Genomic DNA, 15,068 nt, shown 5'->3' with positions numbered 1-15,068 from the left:
TGCTGTGTTCTTTATATCACTGTGCCAGCACTGCATTCAGGCTTCAAACAATGTAGCTCTTACATTAGTGAGGATGTCAGAGGTGATGTCAGTGAAAGAGAAAGACTTGCTCATCTTTAAACCTGTTACTGTTTAAGTTAGTAGTTGCGTGTGTGCTGCACCACTCTTTAAACACACCACTAACTGAACCTGTAACCTGTTCTAATGCAGGAGAATTGAACTGATAATGAGATGCAGACCAGTGGAAGAAAAAAGAAAACAGGAAGAAGTCATTACCTATTTGATGAAAGGCACAAAACACATTTTGTTAGATTAGTCCTGCTTACTGCCTTGAGTCATTATCTGGCAAACTTAAACCGCATAGTGCCCATTCATCTCCCCATGCGTTTGCACAGCAAATGAAGATTTCAGTAGGATAGACGAACTCACAATCAGGTTCAGGTTCTGCTTATCTGAATAAGCACTGGATCTGGGCAGTAATGCAGTCATCACAACATTAACCCCCCCCCGCTAATGTACTTCAAAAACCACACTTCAGTGAAGGACAATCGCTAATTTTTCACTTTTGTTTTTGCATGTGAGGGTGCATTTCCATTTGAAAGGCGTTAGAACACTTTACAATCTGCTATCATGGGTGAGTGTGCTCAGAGGATGAAGATAAATAATAATTATTACAGTACTGATTCCAAAACCATCACTTTTCATTTCAGCAGCAGCTAAGACATTACCATTTCCTTTCCTCCACGAACTCACGGTATTCAATCAGTTCAAAAAGAGCAGTCCGATTTGAAATCACCTTTGTTCACAGTTAATCCTTGTCTGTTTTTGTACCAATGCATTCTAGCTTTGCAATACATATTCAAGCTTTTACATCATTCGGTACATTTCGCAAGTGGCCATCTGCATCTTTTTCAAGATGAAAGGCAGTTTTTTAGAAAAACAGTTCCCATTAAGAACAGCCTTATCCTTTTCAGAAAATCTGCCTTTCATCTCGCCACTGTAGATCCAAGAGGACTGTTGTCATCCCACTCGATGTAAGTGTGCATTTAGATTTAAGCTTGCAGCTTCTAGGACAGGATTGAGTATTCCTCATGACCTGGCCTCACAGCTGACCCCATGGTCACTCTACCAGCGGTCCTTCTGGCAGACCTTGGCCTGCACAATGTCAGCCGGCCGCTCGGGGATGTGAGCTCCATTAATCTCGGCCAGCCGGCTCTCATTCAGGTCCTCCGGCTTGCTGCACAGCTTGAGGGCCCGGGAGATGAAGACATCCAGGTCGAACTGGGGTTCGGCGCTGTCCGTGAGCTGCCGAGCCGGGGTGGAAGTGGCGAGGAAATGGGCCGAGGCCGTCTGGGAGGAAGAGGATGGAGGCTGCTGCTGGCCGTTACCACTCTCGTCCTGGACCTCAGGGGCTGGCAACAGCAAAGGCGGCGGGCTGGGGCTCTCCAGCCGGGCTTGGGTGCTCTCCACCCAGCGGGAGATCTCCAGGAAAAGGTCGGAGGGCGGCTCAGTGGAGGGCTCCTCCAGCCTGCTCCCCCTCCCCCCCTCTCCAGACACAGGGAGACTGTTCCGTTTCCAGTGGGACAGGTCCAGGATGAGCTTGGGCTCTGAGTAGTGGTGGGGCTTGCCATCCCGCCACAGCAGCTTGTCCAGGTAGGAGGGGGAGCCCACCTTGTAGTCACAAGAGCGGCCACAATCCATGTCCCCGGGGCCAGCGCGCTCCAGCGAGGAGTGAGAATGCTCTAGGAAGCGCTCAGAGCTGCTGTGGGAATACTTGCGGGGGTCAACCTGCACCTCCTCCAGGATGGGCATGGATCCTGTGCGAGGGTCTCGTTGCACCTCCACCTCGGACCCTCTCTCCCGCTGCTGCCACTCTAGGTCAGAGGACAGGCTGGCCTGGTACCTGCAGAAGAAGCGGTCAAGTTAAAACAGGTAGGTCACCAGATAGGTCACAGGACAGACTGGCCTGGTACCTGCAAGAGGAACAGATCAAGTTAAAACCAGTGAGTCACCTGATAGCTGTGAATTTTTCATTTATTATCCCTTTTCTTTTGGGGGAAATGCTAGGCTGTATTTTCATGTAATTTTATGAATAAATCCTGTACTTACTGGAAAACATTTAGCACTGCCCTTTTCTACCACTAAGTTGTATACTGTAGTTGCCATTAATAACTCAGTGATGCGGCAGTAGCTCATTTGCTGGGACAAACTCAAATCAGAGAACTATGCAGAATTTCTAGGAGACAAGCACTACACCTGTTACCCATTATAGTAATTTACATTATGCCTCTTAGAATATAAATTTTGTCTTATTAATAAATGGAGGTTTGGGAAAAGTAAACATGTCGGAAATGCAAAAAAGCTACACTACTTTAAAATTTAACCACAGTCTAGGAACAGTTACTTAATGGAACATGAACGCATTGGGTGATGGGGGAGGAATCTATTTTGACACAACAGTATCAAACATTGAATACAGCTTAACGGCTCAGGCATGCATTGACCAGATCCTTGAGCCAAGAGTTTTTCTCTTTCTACAAGCTAGGGAGGATATTCTTGATTTACCATCAAAATAATTTCAACAAGTTAGGAATACAGCTTTACAACATTGAGATAACAGCATTAAGTTATTGCTACAATTATTTCTCCTAAATTAAGTATAACAGAACATCTGTGGGACTAGCTCAAAACTCCATCAACAGGAGACAATTGTGATTGGCCAGGCTTTACCAGCTGGCTGCAGCTGCACAGGAAGAGTGGCAGAATATCCCACAGCAGCCTGTCCAGAGGCTGATCAGGTCTGTGCATCAACACTGCCTGAATTGTGTAAATATGCAGGAAGGTCATATACACTGCTAACTTTGTAAAGCATTCACTTGGACAGTGTCATATTTCATATGGAAAAGCTCATAATGGTGCTTTGATCTATTTTGTTCCGTGACTTTGCTTGATGTCTACATTTAAAATATTTGATTACATCCATGAGACTTGAGTGCAGTGTTTCTTTTGTGCCTCAGTTATTACTGAGGTAATGTATTGCAATCAGGAAAGAATTAGCAGTTCTAAGGCTGAGAACATCAGGGAGGAAGGACAATTGTGATTCTTCTGGACAAATTAATACTTTAAATACTTCTCTATAAAACACCTTTCAGCTCAATTTATACCATTCGTCAGACACAAAAATCTTGAAATTCTCCATAGCTGTTTACACTCAACATTCTGACATTTTGTTTTGCATTTTATACATAAATAAATAAGGAAATACATTTCATAAATACATTTGTTAAAAAACAGGAAGTGTCCAACTCTGTTACTCTTTCTGGTCATCGAATCTTGTTCTTTAAAGTCTCAAGCCAAAAGCATTTGGCCACTTCAGCTGGTTCAGCAACACCAGGAACAATTGGAAACAGTTCCAGACCAAGGGGTCTGTGGGCATAAAGTCTCCATTATCCTCTCACCGTCTCAACTGAGAATAGTTAATAGTATCAAACACCAGACACCACTACATGTTTCAACAGCACATCGATTGTTATGTAGCTGGAGGAAGTGTCCTGTGATTCTATGGGGTGAGCCCAGTCAGTGAGTGTGACAGAGAAGATGTCTTTGTGAACGCACAGGAAGAGCCTTGACTACCATTTTGTTGTTTGGAAGTAATTTCAATTAACAGCCAGGGCAAAACTCGGCTCACTTTAAACCAAACACCAGGGAATTCTGGGAAGATGGGCTAATCAGACATCGAAAGACACAGCAAAGATGAATTTGGCTTCCAGGCTCCTGACAAACTTTGGACTCTGGCTGCCTACTGTCAAAATGGCAGTGTAGAAGCCTACATGAAAGAGAAAAACACAGAAAAGACTAAAGGACTAACAGTTTGTTTCTAGGGCAGAGGGGAGCTGAGGGACAAAATGGCTTCAAGCAGGTTCAGCACACTAACAGTGTGTGCCAGTGTCAGTGAAGGTGTTGTGTTGTGTATCAGTGTCAGCAGGGGGTTGTGTCTCTTTGGGTAAGTTTTTTTTTAGCCACCCCACATGAAAACTGGAACCTGGAATTCCATATTCAGACTAATCACCGGTACTGGAACTCTGAGACACCTTAATTTGATACCATATCCTCCCCTCACTGGTCACATTCTGGAAAGGTATGCTATGGTCTGGCCCTTTATACACAGTCCTGATCATGCAAGCTAAGACTCACCACTTTCTTACACTGTCTTAAACTCTTCAGTGCAAAATGGAAGTGCTCCTGCTTCCCTCTCTGCTGCAGTGTCATTTCCACGATGCGTTGCTAAACACCAAAGGACAGGAAGCTTTCCAGTCTCCAGGATAACATGGTATTAAATCTCCAGGATGCTGTGTGGGTGGGTCAGAGAGCCGGATCTTCATCACATTTTCATGTTTTTTTTAAAACTGTTCCTGTCGGGTACACTTCATCAAGACTGACAGCCCTGGTAGCTTCTTCGAGGAATCAGCGGTATTATCATCTCAGTGACACCTTCAGCTCATTCTCTTTTCATCTGATTTATTTCTTTCCTGCAATGCAACCTGCGAGCAGCATAAAGTAAGAACATGTGACAGAGCCACGATGCTGCTGGAAAGCTTGTGAAGCTCGCCTACCAGGCAAAGAAGAGATCTTATTCAAGCTGTTAATGCAGTCTTTTGTCCAGAATTCCCCCTTGTATGGAGTGTTGATGATCTGAACATTGTGGGATTCCCTGCTAATCAAGCACCATCCATTCACTGCAACTCTTACCAAGACGTGATAGCTGTTGCCTTCTGTTGTCTGAAATCTCCCAAATACTTCCAAAAATGTAGAAAAAGATTTAATCACAATGCTTTTTTATACCAATAACTTTGTCTGAAAGACAGCAGATGGGAGGCCCTGTAGGTTATTTTCCTTCAGCATAACCTTACTGGCATGAAGGAATTATAAATTCAAAAGCCGAAGATGGCCTCTCTGTTAGTCACACAGGATTAATCAGTGCAAAACTAGGTTCTTTAAGAAATTTCCAACTACAATGGGGTAGGAAAGCTGCTAATTATAAAATGTCTGTGAGTCTGGTGTAATTACATGCGGAAACTCAGGAATTCCATATACAGAAGATTTATAACATGTCTCTCAGTGGCTGGTAGAGTTTTCTGTGCTCAGTCTTAATTACAAAGTGTAATTACCAGTTTTAACAACATCTGTAGCAGTCTGTTTCTTCTCCTGTACTTGTTCCATCTCCAGGCTGCTGCATACATACATGAATACAGCTCACACAACAGGGCAGTTGCAAATTCTCTTGCAGGACCTCAGACTTACAGAACTCCACAGGCCTCAGGCCTTAAAGTCAGAATAGTCTGTACTTCCGCCAAAGAGCAAATACCTTCAGCATGCAATATTCTTAAACACACAGACAGACATGTGAACCGGCCCTCCATCCTCCTTTTAAAATCATTATCCATGACTATAAGCACTGTTTTATATTTCAATTCATTCCTTTGGCACTTGGATTTATATAAGTAACTCTCGACATGGTCAGCAAAGACAAGTGATCCTCGTTAAAAAAGGAACCAAGGACTGCAACCAGGAAGTGCTGCAGGCTGGCTCAAGAAACGACACTGTGCTCTCAGGGCTGAGCACCCCTCTAACCTGTGGGCTTCCACAACAGCCCTGCCACACAAAGAGCAGTTCCTTGGCACACTGCTACTCTAGGTCTCACATGACATCTTTAAGGAACATTACAGAGCTCATCACTGACTGGACCAATGCTTTAATCAGAGAACGCTGCTTATAACAGCATGTATCACCTTGCTTACATGCAGCTCAGGCCACCTTGAACATATCTAGAATCCACACTGCAACTTTTCACACTCTTTTTTGAGTGACATTTACTTTATAAAAAAGGCAGTTAGCGACATTGTTGATAAAGGTTGGAAAATGTTATTGCATTGATTTTCAGGAAACCTGTTTGGTCCTTTGTGATTCGATTGGTATTTCTTTTTCAATTTGGCATCAAACTCTCTGCCTGCCCTTTCACACTTTGTTCCTACAATTACACAGTTACAGTTTACAGGCAGTGCCATGACTTGGAAGTCACAAAACATTTAATAAGAATCCTACATTTCAAGAAAAGAGACAGAGACCTAAAGAGAGAAATAAATCAAATGTTCCATCCGCCATATTCAAATGGCAAACTCAATTTCACACTGAAAGTAAGGAACACGATGTGCTGAACAATTTCTACCTCTGAGCAATTTTCTTTTCTTTGTTGGAGTGTTGCAGAAAAAAATAGATCAAATGGATCAAAGAACTGATTCTTTCCATCTGCCATCGTGTGGCATTTGTTATACTGACTCTACCATGAGGAAGTCCAGACACAACATAGTGCAGTCTACACAAGCGAATAAAAAACTGGGGCTCTTCTGTTTAACACACCTTCCCTACCTGACAGGTGCTCAGATGTTGCCTGAGCAGTGAATGTCACTGTTGTTTTGATATGTCTGTGTTTAAAACACACCCAGGGGATTAATGTATCACTTTGTTGCAGTGGTGACACTGATTTCCCCAAAAAAAGAGTATACAGGTAATACAGTATCTACCAAAAGCCCATGATACAAATATGCGCAGCTCCAGGGTCATGTCAGGACTCCCCAGATTCGTAAACCTGTGTCAAAAATTTTGCACTGTTGTGGAAACACAGTATAATAGCCACAATAGGTATAGGAAACCACAGCTTGAATTAAAGACTCCTTTCAGAGATGAAAAGTGTCTACAGATGTGACTAGATTGTAACCACTGTCCATGTCACTTGGCAAGCAGTCTAACATCGCTCTCCCTTCTGAGTTCTTGGGGCAGGACTACTGCTGATTTCTGAATCTGGCTCTTAGTGTGTATGGAGGAATGAAACAATAGCATTGAGCCCTTTCTCTCCTCCACTACTGCTGCATTTTGGAACAATTTCCTTCCTCTCTTTAAAACACGCCGAACACATTAGGGCGTTTGTAAGAAGAAAGGGATTTCATCAACACTCAACCTAGCTGACATCAGACTGCTGCTGTCAGGGGAAGATGACAAGTGGGAGGAACAGCGACTGTAAATCTAGCTCTGAGTTGTCCCGCTTTCCCTTAAGTGCTTGATCAGACAGCCATGAAGTCTCCTCCCACCCTACTTCACACCTCCCGCCAAGGCACCCCAGGGTGCTGTACCTCTCCCAGTTGGAGGTTTGACTCTGGCTGGCCTCCATCAGCAGGATGTCGTCAATCTCGTCCTCAATCCGAAAGGGGTGCTGGGAGGTGGGCTCGTCCTCTGGGCAGGAGTACTGCCGCATATAGCTGTGCATCAGCGCGTCCTCCGCTGTGAGCCGGTCCATGGGGTTAAAGGTCAGGATGCACTCCAGGAAATCAATAGCTTGTGATGAAAGAGAACAGAAAAAAATGTCCTTCAAGTTATTCGTTAGGGAAAAATCTGAAAAGACACCTAACACCAAACATGTATATGCAGTAAGGTAATGTTTTGAAAATTATTCCCACAGATTTCCATTGGTTAGGACAATTTTTCTACCCTGCTCAGTGCCAGTTCTCACCTGTTCTCCTTTGCTTCACATCCCTGCCACCTTTTTCCTCTCTCTTACGTCTGAAGACATTCCACAGCCAAAATTAGTTTTTTTTCTTATTTCCTACCTTTGCTGTTTTGCAGCCACGATGCTCACACATCTCCCCCACTCGAACCTTATGCGTACAGTACTGACACATGTTTAGCTCAGAACTTTCAGAGAACCTTGAAGAGTTTTACCGTTTCTTGCTCGTGTCTGAAATGCTAAACCTAAAAGTCACCTAAGCACTTTAACCTGAGCAAGAGTGGGGGACTAATCCAAAAGAAAATGGTCTCCTGGGGATCGCAGTGAACTCTGGTCCTAAAATGAGGAGACACGCAGTGGTGCACAAGGGGTAATGCGAGGCATAGCTACAAAACTCACGGGCCTCAGCAGAGTGTGTTTAAACCTGTAAGTATTCACCCTTTTTTCCATTCCTGTTCAAAGCTGTGCAGTTTACCTTCAGCGTTGACCTCCGGCAGCAAGTCGCTGAGGGACCTCTTCACCTTCCAGTCGGAGCTGACGTAGGAGGGCATGACCTTGAGCAGCTCCTGCTTGTCTTCCTCGCGGAGCACTGGGATGGTGTCCAGGATCAGCTGCATCTGCTCCAGCTCATGGGCACCTGTGAGCAACAGACCACTGAGAGGATCCCATCGCCACACTAAAGAGTGCCTTGCAGTCACATGGCCTGGGCCATGCATGTGAGAAGAGCCCGTTACCCCTCACCCTTGATCGTGATGGTCAAACACTGTACCATATTCATGCGTTCCGTGATTTGTCAACTTTTTGTCTGGATAAAACTGCAGAGACTCCTGCTTGAATTTTCAGCTAGCTTTCTGCGATGTCTTATGACTGACGTCAATGGTCTGTTTCATGGAAACATGCCCAAAAAACTATACAACCTGCAACGGTGTTAAAGAAAAGCCATAAAGCGGCTAGTCAGTTTCCAGGTTCATCAGTTTCTCTACAGTCATGCACAGACACGCACTCGGAAAATAAAACACTGATTATTCTGTTGGTCTGATTTCCCCGGTGTGCGCACACTAGCTCTACCCCCTCTGGTGAGCGCGAATGTTGGTACAAAACAGCCTGCTTGTCCTCCCTTCTGCAAATAAGGTGATTCACAACACGGCTGCAGAAAGCACAGAGGCTGTGCACCTGATCAATCAGGAAAGGCCAAATGATCAAAGCCACTGCAGTGTAAAGAGAATCATACGTCCTTTCTAAAGTTCAAGGTTTTCTGCTACGTCTTTCATTGGAATAGTACCTTAACTGGAATCCCAACTGAACACTTACAATACAATACAACACAGCTCATCCGATGACAATGAGAAGGTTATGCAGTACTGTGGTTTAACCCAATGGGCTAGACTGACGACAGCTCCCTCGTGATATGAGCCAATAGGGTTGTGGTAACTGTGGCAACGACAGGATGCTTCAGAAGGAAAGGCTAGAGCAGGGGTGTCAGAAAATGGTCCTGGGGGTTTTGGTGTACTTTAGATCTCTAGGTTTCTAAGCCCATTTAGATCTAGAAAAGGTGTTAGATTGGTCCAGTTAACCCAATTATGATTTTATTTTTGTCATTAAGACCTGGGTTGGAATAAAAACCTGAAACAACACCAAATGTCAGGGATTTGGACTAGACACCCCTGACCTAATGTTCCTTGGATCCAGATTCTTTCACCTGACTGTCAACAGCATTCCTTTGAGACTGGTAGTTATTCCATTCACTCTTTGAGCTCGTTCCAGGGCAGTAATATTCTCTATTTTATTTAAAATGGTGACCAGAATGAACACTGTTCTAAAGGAGATTTTACTACAGGATTGTTGTGGCTGGTGTAATACACATGCTATAAGTTTTTGCTTTCTATAAGAAACAGCAGACCTACAATCCCCAAATATGACAGACCAAAATAATACATGATGATAAATAATCCATGTGTACATCTTCAGTAATGCCAGGAAGGTGTCATGGGATTGCAGCCTCCTCTGAGGTTTGCTTGAAAATTGCCAGAAACCCCAATAAAAACAGCTGCGGTTTCTCCTGTAAAACCCAGTCTCAATCATTAATTTATTCTCTTTGAGATGAACAGTAGGTTATTCATTTTCTTTGTAGGCAATGAACATTTCTTTTTAAGCAGTTCTGGGATAGAGCAATACTCTCCTCTTGTTTAATTAAGCATTAACATGCAACAGTGCGGGTGTCTCTGTGTTGCTTTGCTTCTGCTTCGCCCAACAAGAGGAATTAGTCACTGACAAATGTTCAGCATTTGAATACATTAGTTTTACTGAAGAAAATTAGTTATAGGTGTATTGCCTTTCAATACGTCAAGGCATATATTATTGGGGTGACCACACGTCCATGTTTTTGCCAGGGCAGTCCTATATTTAAACCCTGCCCCAGGTGTTCCAAAATGGGCTATGCGTCTCACTTTCCAGAAATCAAAGAATGTGAGATACCACACTACTGGGGACATTCACTAGTTTGTCTCTAAGGACATTTCATTCATATCAATGTTAATCACAATACATTTGTACAGTATTTTTTTGGGTTTCTGGATAGCTTTACCTTACTTAAGAAAATTCGTGAAAGGAATCAGGGTATTGGCTTCAGCAACATGGATGGGTTGCTTGTTCCACACTCCCACAAGCCTTTGGGAAAGGCTTATACATTACATGGTTTCCTGTACCTTGCTATCTGCTGTGTCACTCTTGCCTGTCTCTCTGCCAAGCTTCACCATGGCAGTCTGAGGAGTAAATTCAGGGTAAATAGTTCTGTTTACACTCCTGTTACCGGTGTTGGTGAGCTTTCAATTTTCAGTGCAGTTCTCCGCAGTTAATTTGTTCATTAGTTCTGCCTGAGCTGCATGGGAGGCAGCTAAAAGCAAAATTAGATGGAAATATTGGCTACGCCTGCAGATGATTAATTAATAATTCATGCTGAGCTGACCGGGGGTGATCGGACTCTGCTGAGTGGGGATAATTCAGCACTGCTGCTGAATGCCAACCACTCAAGTTTGTATTGATCACTCCAGCTGAGAAACACAGAGAAGAGAGACTGGTGCCACATATATTGATCCTACTTCACACCATACACACGATTTATACTTTAGGGTTTAACTGAGCACTGAAGTATTCGATTAAATAGCAATACAATCAATATGTCTCTCAATAGCTCACTGTATTGGAATTACAATTTGAAAATTCATATAGAGAACAAAAAATGTTTTCTGGCCTAAATGTGTGAATTGAAGTAACACACTTTAAAGCACTTGGCATCTTTCTCTTGGATATTATAAGCAGTATCAATAGTCTTTCATTATTATGTAGGTCACACCTACTGTACATGGACGTATACAGCTCTCTTAACCCAAATCTGACACAGGAAAAAATGATCAGTGAAAATTATGGATACAAATGTGAAAAATTAGGCATTTTTGGTAATTTGTGTTTTGCAATAAATAAAAATGTCTAAAAGGACTAAGGCTAAAAACCTTGCACGTTCTGGGGATTTTGAGTTTTGTCAGAATGCAAACAGCACCAACAAATTTTAGTAAGCATAGTTTTGATCATTTCAGATCACAACTCAAAGAAATACAGACCTCTTCAAGGGTCAATTTGCTGTTATCCATGGAATAAATAAACGGTCCATTTGCCCAGAAACGCATTAGATTCCTGACCTCTGTGAAGTGGCACCGAGTCCAGAAGAGGTAAGTTTACCTGCAAATAGCATCCGACCTGTCAGCATCTCCGCCAGGATGCAGCCAGCGGCCCACATGTCAATGGCTTTTGTGTAGTTGTTGGGTGAGAGGAGAAGCCGTGGAGATCTGTACCACTTAGTCACCAGGCCCTCAGACAAGTATCCCTGAAAGAAAAAAGGTGTGATAAAAAAGAAATGTATCAAGCCTGTAAGCTATGAAGGAACACAGCTCCCTGGTTATGACATTTCTGACATGGAGTGTCCTTATAAGCAATAAAACAGTCAGGAAATGCCTGGAGGTGTCTAGCAAGTTTCCAAAGAACATACTAAACTTCAGCACAAACCTTAGTTTCAGTCGTCTTCATGTCCTTTTCTTTGTACAAAATGCAGCTCAGTTAAGAAGAGCTGTAAAAAGGATGCTTTTAAATTCTAGACGTAGACAGCAAAGATGGCTTTATCAGTTTCATTTTATTTATATTATTTTTCCTTTCCGATTTAAAGTTACTAAATCAAAGTCCGAGGTTACATGGGGAGCCGGGCTTCTCCCAGTATGTAACAAATTCTGCCAGAAATTTCAGAAACCCTGAATTCAAACCCCTGCCCGTACTGGCAACCTTTTTAGGAGAGCTGTCACATGGCATCAGTAGAGAAAACTGAATTGCTTACAGTTCCCTCCATATGTTGGCAATGACCTCAGAAGCGGAGGGAACAGGCGTGTGTGTTGAGAGGCTGCATTTCACAATGCTTCTACCGAGATCACCAGGGACACAGGCACACTGAACACAGTGGGGCTCAGCTCCTTAGAGTGACAGTATCTCACACACAGAAAGCAAACCAGCACAACGGATTGCCCCTTTGCTCAACACCGTTCTTTGCCTGAAAACGGACAGCAGAAAATCCCTTTAATTCACCTTTTCAAAATCCATTTTTCTAAACCTAAGTTACAAACCACTTTTTGTCTATTTCTCCATTAGCTTGTGTTTCTACCTACATGGTTAACCTGTGATACTGTCATATCACTTTAAACAGAAGGGACCCTTTTCATTTTTTGCTGGAAGACAGGAATCACTCCCTTTTACCCCCTTCGTTCATTTTAGCATTTCTCAGCTCTCATCTGCGATAACAGGAAAGGTTCTTCAGTCAATCTGGTTCAGATAACATCCTTGCAGACAAGGCCTTTTTGCTGTCTGATACTTGAGTGTTGTCTACTCAACTGATATACTAGACTCAGCTAAAATGGGAATAATGATCATAAGAGGACTGTAACACCTACACAAACTGTTCAGAGAAGCCAGAAGAATGCATGCCCTTTTTGGAAAAAATGCATATTGAAGATACAGGTGTCCTTCTCTTGGAAAAAGAGGCATTTAACAGGCTGCATTCTGCTGCAAGCGATACCTGTCAACTACAAATAAAACATCTACTAAGAGAAAATAATGTGCAAATGTACATATTACCATAACTGCTTGATTAGTTGCCTGAAGTCTCTTGTGTGCCCATTAAGGTCAAGTCCAGCTCCAGCCTGCAGCAACCAGAAGGCAGTGCAGTACTGCCACTGGTCAGCTGGCTGGACACCTGGCTGCTCTATTACACAGTGTGCCAGTCAGGCTCTGTGTTCTGTTTCAGATGTACACATGCGCGCAGGCCTAATTACAGCCATGTATGATTAATGACACTGATGACTTCTGTTGCAGGAGGACGCGTGTCTCAAGGACTGGCCCACCCCTTACACTGTTCCATGCTGCGATCAGGACTACCTGAGCACCACGAGATGATGTAGTCTGCTCAGGCCACCACAGTTATAATTAGATCGACCGTGCAGAACAGCTCCCCAGACACGTTTCTGACGCCAACAACTGAATGTTTTATTCCTCATCCTCTTCCGTTTTTATAGAAGTCCATAGATGTCTTTCAAAAAACCCAGGTGATACCAAAAGAAAATCCTGAAGAATGATGTCAGGGTACGTAAAGGAAAACATCAGCAGCACCCTAAACCACCTTGTTTTTCAGGCCTGGCCTACATGAACATGAGGCATTAATAGGGCAAGGCTGAACAAACACCAACCATTCCTGCATATATCTCCGTCAGTCAGAACGCAATCGTGCTGGGGCCAGAGGAAATCTCATTCCTCCTCGTGTCGAAGGAGACCAAACTGCATAAAAATATGCTTGACGGGGGAGACAGTTTCCACAACTTGCCTGTGTTTAACTGATGTAGCACGATCTCCCAGGGTGCACTGTTCCCCCTTGTGAACAGGTCTCAGTAACCCCCAGTCACACGCTAAGCTCTTCCTCTGATGAAAGAAGGACTGATGAAGATGTCATCGCTGTTACAGCTTGCTGGCTGGAAACACAATAACACTGGGCGACTCCCCAAGCTCGACCCCGCCTGCCTAACTGGAACAAACCTCCAGCTAATTGCTCTGTGGAAAAAAGTGCATTCCAGTGATCCAATCCTTCTTTAAAAACCACAGACAGGAAATCCCAGGTATCCCAAAATGTACAAAATGGCATGACATGACAATGTGTCTCTCTTCAATTAATTTCAATTAATTCAATCACTCATCTTTAATTAGAAATCTCCCCTGTTTATGCAGTCATGTTGTCCTCCTTGGCTTCTGACTGAATACCGTTACAGAGTATGACCCTGGAAATGACAATCTACTGTATTCAGGAAAGCAAGCTATCAGACCTGTCAATTCTGAGAAACCTCAAATCTCTTCAAACGATTAGAGCCAGAGTCCGCCCCTGCCCCAGTAACTGTCCAAGCTCAGCCAACTGGTAGGTTGTGAGAGAGCCTTATATTTAGATTCAAAACCTGTGTTTCACACCCTGGTCCTAGGGTGAGATTCGCCATTTGTGGTGCTCCCAGTCAGCTCTCCAGGAGATAGGGGACTCCATCTCTGGGGTGCCAGGTGCTCCGTCAGAAATCTAATCAACATGCAGCTCTGCTTCCTCCATCCCGGTGCAGAAAGGGCGGCAGACTGAACCCTCTTCAATGTTTAATGAGAGGCTGCTGGGAGAAGCTGCCGAGAGACCGGTGCCTCCCCCCCCCCCCCCCGCTTCACTTCCTGCCTCCTTCTCAGGTATGAATTATTTGTGGGGCTGGCAAAGCAGCAGCAGGGGTGCAGAGAAGGGCTTAGTGGAGATCTTGCAGTGTGCGACTTAACCCTCTATGGTGCCAGCCATAAACAAGACCAGGGAGGAGAAAGTGACAAATGGCTTTTTACAGCTGAGACTCCTGGAGCCCAGGTCCGTTTTGGAGCAGGGAGATGAAAATACAACAGGGGAAAAGCCCCCATACACACAGTTTTCTAATGGCATCAGTCAAAGGATAATCTTCTGTAACACCTCCTCGACAGCCACTGAACTAGCTGGTCTGTGTTCAAAGGCTCTACCTGCCAGTATGGTGAAGACGGAGTTAAAACAAAGAGCAAGCCCTCATACATGATCCCTGCAGTGTAACCCTGGCAAACCTTCTCTCCCATCGCAAATGAGCTCCGTTCTTCCTCGTCTCAAAGCCACACGGGACAGACTGTACAGGAGCCCTGAGTGGCTGTTTGAGTGCTCACACCAAAATAAAGCAGCAGGGTGATTTCCTGAAAGCTGGGCTTGGAAGTGGCTGTGAGAAAGCAGTGACTAATCCTGGTCTCTCGCCAGGACCTCATTCTTTCTTCCTTGGCTGCAGAGCGTCACGTGGGCTGCAATGAAGGGATCCTTTCACTCCGGACGGACAGTGAGCTGCCACTGCATCTGGACAAGATCCCACTTCCTAAATTGGTTTTAGTGGCCATG

General features: G+C 44.1%; 1 protein-coding gene across 1 annotated transcript in view; it reads right to left on the bottom strand.

Moving 5' to 3' along the window:
• The window catches only part of mapk4 (mitogen-activated protein kinase 4), a 29,467-nt gene continuing 14,399 nt past the window's right edge, over positions 1–15,068 (bottom strand). The window contains exons 3-6 of the mRNA XM_088910415.1: positions 11,294–11,438; positions 8,034–8,195; positions 7,188–7,389; positions 1–1,903 (exon numbers count right to left, since the gene is read on the bottom strand). Coding sequence (XP_088766541.1) covers positions 1,126–1,903; positions 7,188–7,389; positions 8,034–8,195; positions 11,294–11,438 — 1,287 coding nt within the window. The 3' untranslated portion in view covers positions 1–1,125. The remainder of the gene's footprint in view (positions 1,904–7,187; positions 7,390–8,033; positions 8,196–11,293; positions 11,439–15,068) is intronic.

The sequence above is a fragment of the Atractosteus spatula genome, chromosome 3, assembly GCF_055471065.1.
Source record: "Atractosteus spatula isolate fAtrSpa1 chromosome 3, fAtrSpa1.hap1, whole genome shotgun sequence".
Taxonomy (NCBI): domain Eukaryota; kingdom Metazoa; phylum Chordata; class Actinopteri; order Semionotiformes; family Lepisosteidae; genus Atractosteus; species Atractosteus spatula.
Note: the sequence above shows the minus strand (reverse complement) of the source record. Positions and strands in the feature narration are given on the sequence as shown.